The 6,000-nt window shown below is 37.9% G+C and overlaps 1 protein-coding gene across 1 annotated transcript in view; it reads left to right on the top strand.

Moving 5' to 3' along the window:
• Positions 1-3,896: 3,896 nt before the first annotated feature.
• Positions 3,897-6,000, top strand: part of LOC126199431 (zinc finger protein 628-like) — a 197,915-nt gene continuing 195,811 nt past the window's right edge. Inside the window, exon 1 of the mRNA XM_049936348.1 lies at positions 3,897-3,936. Within this exon, the coding sequence (XP_049792305.1) occupies positions 3,897-3,936 (40 nt within the window). The remainder of the gene's footprint in view (positions 3,937-6,000) is intronic.

Here is a 6,000-nt window from a genome sequence, read left to right as displayed (position 1 = left end):
AGTAAACTATGCTTCGTATTTCTTGTCTGCAAGACTGTACACCAAATTTCTATTTCCTGGTCTGTGTTTGATCTGGCAACATAGAAAACTGACTGTCACATAAAATTACATGTGGTGTTATGTTGTTGATTCGGACTCCTTGACGTAACTTACTGTGTACCGGCTTGTTTTTAATAAGTGGTAACGCTATCCCCTCTCCATTCACTTTTAATACACATGTGCCACAAGAAAGGTCAATTACGGCATTTCTTTCATGTAAGAAATCTACTCCCCATCTGCAGCTCACTGATAAACCTTCACAAACCAGGAATGTGCTCTCTATAGCTCCTTTTCCTGCCTCAACTAATACTTGAGTCTGCATAGATCCTCCCTTTGACTTATTTCCAAACGCACCAATGATAGTACAATTGTGTACCAGCAACGTATGTTGTGTCTGAAGTTCTCAAATCTCATTGTAGAATTTTAGAGCCATACAATTTGTGTTAACAGTGGCTGTGGTTGGTATTCCTCCTACTATTGCGCGAAATGGAGCTTGGATAGTTTCCTTTTCTGTTAGTTTGCACAAATGGTTTTCTTTGCCAGTGGTTTGGCTGACTGGTGTTATTACTATTGTAATTACTGTACCCTGGATCATATCTGTTGTCTTGCCTACGCCTCTTATTAAAAGGAGGAGAATTTCTTCCATCCCTTTGTCTTACCGTTGTAAGATTGAGTCAAACTATTCCCATTTTTGTTACCATTGCCATTTTTATTGTGATATTGATAGTAGTTATTACTGTTGTTGTCTGATACTTGGGCATTACTGCCCCCGTTCAATTTTGCTTGTTCATGCAACAGGTCAATACAATGAAGCGTTTACATGAAAAGTTCTACGTATGAATCTGGTACATGAAGTAGTTTTTCTTTTACTGAGACTGGTAATTTTGATTTTAAAACCCATATGACTTCTTGTTTGGGAATTGGTTCATTCCCATATTTCGTCTTATTTATATAGTTCTCAAAATATTTACGCAATGTACCTGCTTTACTATTGTTCATCTCGGGATTATACACCTCACGCCTTAAACGTTCTTGTGTTTTTGCTGACCAATACTTACTTAGAAAAGCTTCCTCGAATTCCTCATAAGTATGGCAATTATCTGTTACTTCACCTGCTTATAAGGCTCCATCACCTTTAATGTGGGTAGTGACAAACTATATTTTCTGTTTATCTTGCCATGATTTTGGTAGTATACCACGGAAGCTTTTGATAAAAATGACAGGGTGCAGTATTTTGCGATCTGGTGTAAAACTTTGGAACTGTCTGTATTTGGTAAACTCTCTTCTACAGGTATGTCAGGAAGAGAAATGGCCGCCCCCTGTTCAAAATCTACGTGATCGGGTTGCGGACAGGGCATTGTTGCCGAACAGCTGATTGATGTCGCTGCTCGAGATGTCACAGTCTGCGTCTCTGGCAGTTTATTGACACGCAAATCAGACTCGCCTGCTGCGTTTTTATCACTGTATGCTCCTCTTTTAACGTCTCTACTTCTTGTGTGTCTGTTTCCATTTAGAAAGCGAATCAGTGTTTTCACCTAACATGGTTTCTGCAGACAAAGCACCGTCTGCCGCTTTCTTTACGGTCACAGGCAGTTCGTTCGGTAAACATTCTTGAAATTGGTTGTCTTTCGTCTTCAACCAGTTTACAAAGTCAAGAGTATTTCTCCTGTTTGGTAGCGAGTGCCTGTACCTGTGTAGCTATTTGCTGTACAGAATTTTCTAATGTAATTTGTGCTGCATTACCTAGCGCGACCTGCTTGGTTACAACATTGATAGCTTCGGGCAAGTGCTTGTATGTTTTTCGCATTTCGTCAAATTCTTCACTAACATTTTTGAAGTTAGTTTAAATTTTACTGAATTTTCTATCAAGGTCGTCACTAATTTGTGTGGCAACATTTTCTTGTATCTGGTGGGTTATGGCTTTTAAATTTTCGTTTACTAATGTGGTTAGATTATTTTGAATTACAGTGACCGCAGTTTGAAATTTTCCATTCAAACTGTCAGTCACATTTTGAAGTTTTGCGTCTAAACTACCAGTCATATTAGTTTTGATTTCAGTAGCTGAAGTTTGCAGTTTTGCATCTAAATTGTCAGTCACATTTGTAGTTTTGCATCTAAACTGTCTGTTACATTTTTCTGAACATCTTTAAAGTGTGTGTTTTATTCATGAACAGCGCGATGTGAACGTTGCATCTGGTCTCTGAAAAATATGAACAGTTCCGCGAAATAAATAGGTACTGATTCACGCTGGATGGGTTTTTCAGTATGTTCGGCCTTAGGTACATTTTCACCCACCGATAGTTCATTATTTTGAGTTTCGTGACTCGCCATATCTTGCTAGACACTATCTGTGTCTGACTCTACTCCGGGCGGTGTAGCCATTTTAATGTATGTGCCAACTTTGCCCATGAATTTAAAAAAATACGCTTCACGGAATTTAATAAAATTGACCATTAATTCTAATTAAGTTACGCAGGGCAAATTTTATTTAATAGGAATTACTGTTAATAGATAGCAATTGAAGATAAAACAATCTAGCGACGAATCTCAGTCGTTCTAGAAAGCGGCCATCTTGCCGACATTTAGTTTTGCAAAATTCGCCAACACATTAGCAAGCTATTGTGAGCAACGTTTAGAATTTAACAGTCCGTAACTGACTTTTGCTCACCAAGGCAAAGGAAATGTCGTTACCTCCTTCCTTTCTGAGTTTCAGCAACCTCTCGTATTACCCAGCTTGTTGAAATTGTCTCGTATCTCGTTACAGTGGATTTTCATGTAGCAGAAATATACAAATTTTTTAGATACCAAAATAGGTCCTGTATAAATGCAGCCATTTTAATGCAAGCTTATTATTATTATTTATTATTATTGGGTTTTGAAATTAGTATTTACTTTTATATTATTTTGGATTTTTAAATGTTTGAACGCAAATGCAAGTCTGAATCAAATTAAAATTATCTTATGCTAAATGGGTCTTCAATTAAAGCAAGAAAATTACGTACTTGAAAAATCATGTAAAATATTTTTAAGTATTGATATTTCAATGCAATTTTCCAGATATTACCACTATAATAATTAGTGGTTGATATTTTTTAGCTAGGCTCTTCTTCCGGAACTGTCTGTTGGCGAGTATAATTTTGGGACGTGATTTACGCCTAAAAGTTATCGGACTTCATTTTGTGAAAAGTGAAATTTTGTATGCAGGTTCTATTCTGAAAGCAAACGAAACGTATTACACTGATTGGTGCCGTTAATATGCGATACACAAAGTAAGCCACATTTAAGTATAAAATTCATGAAAAAAAAGCTGAGGGAAATAGGTATGATTAGTCGCAATAACAAACGCATTGAAATTAAAGAGTTATTATTAGGCAAAATGAGCACAAATAACAAAGTCTCTAAATAACATAGGCCAAGCTACATATTTTATGACCGCACCAGACAATGGCTGAAAAGGAAGAGAAAGAACAAAAAGTTGCGAGTCCTTGTTCTCTTAAATTACATGGATAATCCAATTACAGAGATATTAATTTCATTGTAATCGCAGTGTCTGTTGTCAGCGATAAAATCGTCTCAGCGCTACTGCGCGAATGCACACAGTCACTAAATCCACTAGCATTAGGGGAACATTTCAAGCAGAGGATTTTAAATTTGCCATTAAGAGAGTTGAACTATTTCCACAATCTCGATTTTTATAATACACTGCTATGGTTGCCTCGAGATAAGTACTGCATTCGGGCTGGTTGTAGATAGGAGGAGGAGCATATGGTTTTTAATTTTCCACTAATGTATTCGTGCTATTTCCGCCATATTGGGTTATTCAATACTGCATAATGATTGGCTCGTGAAAAGGGGGCATGGGGGCCTGGCTTTACACAGATAAGGATGATGTCACTGGTAAAAGCAATGTTGTCACTGATGATATCACTTATAAGGCTTAATATGTCACCTGGTCAATGACCTAGATCACATAACGTGGCAAAATTAAATAAAGTGTTTCAGAATGCCTACAGACCAACTACTTGCCTCCAGTAATGAAAATGTCAGCGACATACTGTGGCCTCTTGCAATCTCTCAGAGGCTTCCTTAGAAATTTCTAGTTGACACACAAGACTCGTCTCCTAATGTAGCTAAAAAAATCTAAGTTTGATACCTCACCATTAGTAAATCATATGTACATACTTCCTCTTGACGATGAAGTTACTTATTCTACACCTCCTTATGGAATTAATCTTCCAAGTAGGCTTTCTCTGATAAATCATTGATACAAAATCTCTGTCTCCTTTGTACCAACTGCTGTAGGTGGCACCATCGAACTACTTCCACGAAAATCTTTACATCACCCCTCTCTATAAAATTCAGCACAGATTAATCTTCCAGAGGTTAGTAGCTAACGTACATCACAGACTACAATGAAAGGCGTCTTTCTACATCAGTTTCCATTTGTGGGGGAAACCACTGGACACCATTAAAGTTCATACAGCGTAGCCACAAAGAATAAATATGCCAAATTCTCTCAACTGATCTCTTAAACGACTGTTATTACAATGACAATTAGTTCTATATTCACAAATGATCTCTCAATACGGCCCCACATCGGGAGAAAGCTGTATACTCGGTCCTTTTGCTTGTAGCTATCCTTGCTCAAAGTTTATTTAAATCACTGTGGTCACCTGCTCCCTCTTTCCATCAATAAATCATCTTAAAAATACATCTTAGATCTAATACATCAAACTGTAAACGGAAAAACACTTTTCTGGAAACAAAATATCAGAGGAGTCTGGGTAGGAGCACAAAATATAAAACGGAAAGGAACATTGGTAATGGCAGGGGTCTTTGGATTTCCATATCCGTGATACATCCGGACAATATAGTCCCTTGAAGAATCTATCACTGCACTAAAATACTCTATTCGTGGTCAACACCAGGGGCCAAGACATTACTTTTTCACAGTGGCATCGGCACCTCTAATGTCGTCGACCATTGGACGTATCACCTGTTGGCTTCTATGTCGGCATCGAGTGCGTCACAATTCCATTTTTTATCTATACTCTGCAAAAAAAAAGCTCACGAAATAGACATTTTACCAATGAGAAGGCTCCATGAAAAATTGACCAGTGGTATTCTTGTAAGACAGTGGTCCAACTGCTCACCTAGCAAATGTTTTATAGGTTAACCAATGAGATGCTTTCCTCCATATACAATTCTGAGAAAACCGAACTCCAAACCCCACTTCTCAGATACCTGTTTTCCTCCACCTGAAATTTCTCGAAAGCAGCGTTCTAAATTACTCTTGCAGACATATTTTAGATCAACGAACGAGGTACATTCTTACATTGCGAGAGAGAGAAATTCTCATTCCACATGACTCTCACCTGTCGGTCTTCCTCCCCAGTAAGGGTGTAGAAAACGTTTTCAACAATATACAGCCGTCAAACTTCTCACGAGATAGCACAGATAAATATCTCCTAGTCAGGCTGGCTGCCTTGACTTTTCTAGTCACAGCGTTACTGACAGAAGTTTCATACCTCGTTCTGCCACTGATCCACTTTTCTGGCTTATTGAGAAGAAAGCCTCTGGACGCCAGTTCTTCCAATGTAAGCACTTTGTATTCGTATAGGATAAGATGGGTTATGTTGCAAATGACATCTATACTTTCATCAACTGCAGCAGTGGATGGCCATACCGTAATCTATTTATCTAAAGATTCGTCTCCTTATTCATTATTTTCAGTCCAGATCATTAATTAGTGTTAGATTCTCAGAGTAAATGAGTCTGACAATAATTTCACAGGTCAAAGTTTGTCTCCCATAGTACAAGTAATTGTCTAACATTTAGTTTCTGTTAACGCCATCTACCCCCGGCTCTTTATTTCTCTTGGACAAATAAAAAACTGTTATCCTCTTCATCCATTGCCTTTGCTCTTGATCCATCCAACCATACGTCTGTGACATAAGCCTG

Source organism: Schistocerca nitens, chromosome 8, assembly GCF_023898315.1.
Source record: "Schistocerca nitens isolate TAMUIC-IGC-003100 chromosome 8, iqSchNite1.1, whole genome shotgun sequence".
Lineage (NCBI taxonomy): Eukaryota > Metazoa > Arthropoda > Insecta > Orthoptera > Acrididae > Schistocerca > Schistocerca nitens.
Note: the sequence above shows the minus strand (reverse complement) of the source record. Positions and strands in the feature narration are given on the sequence as shown.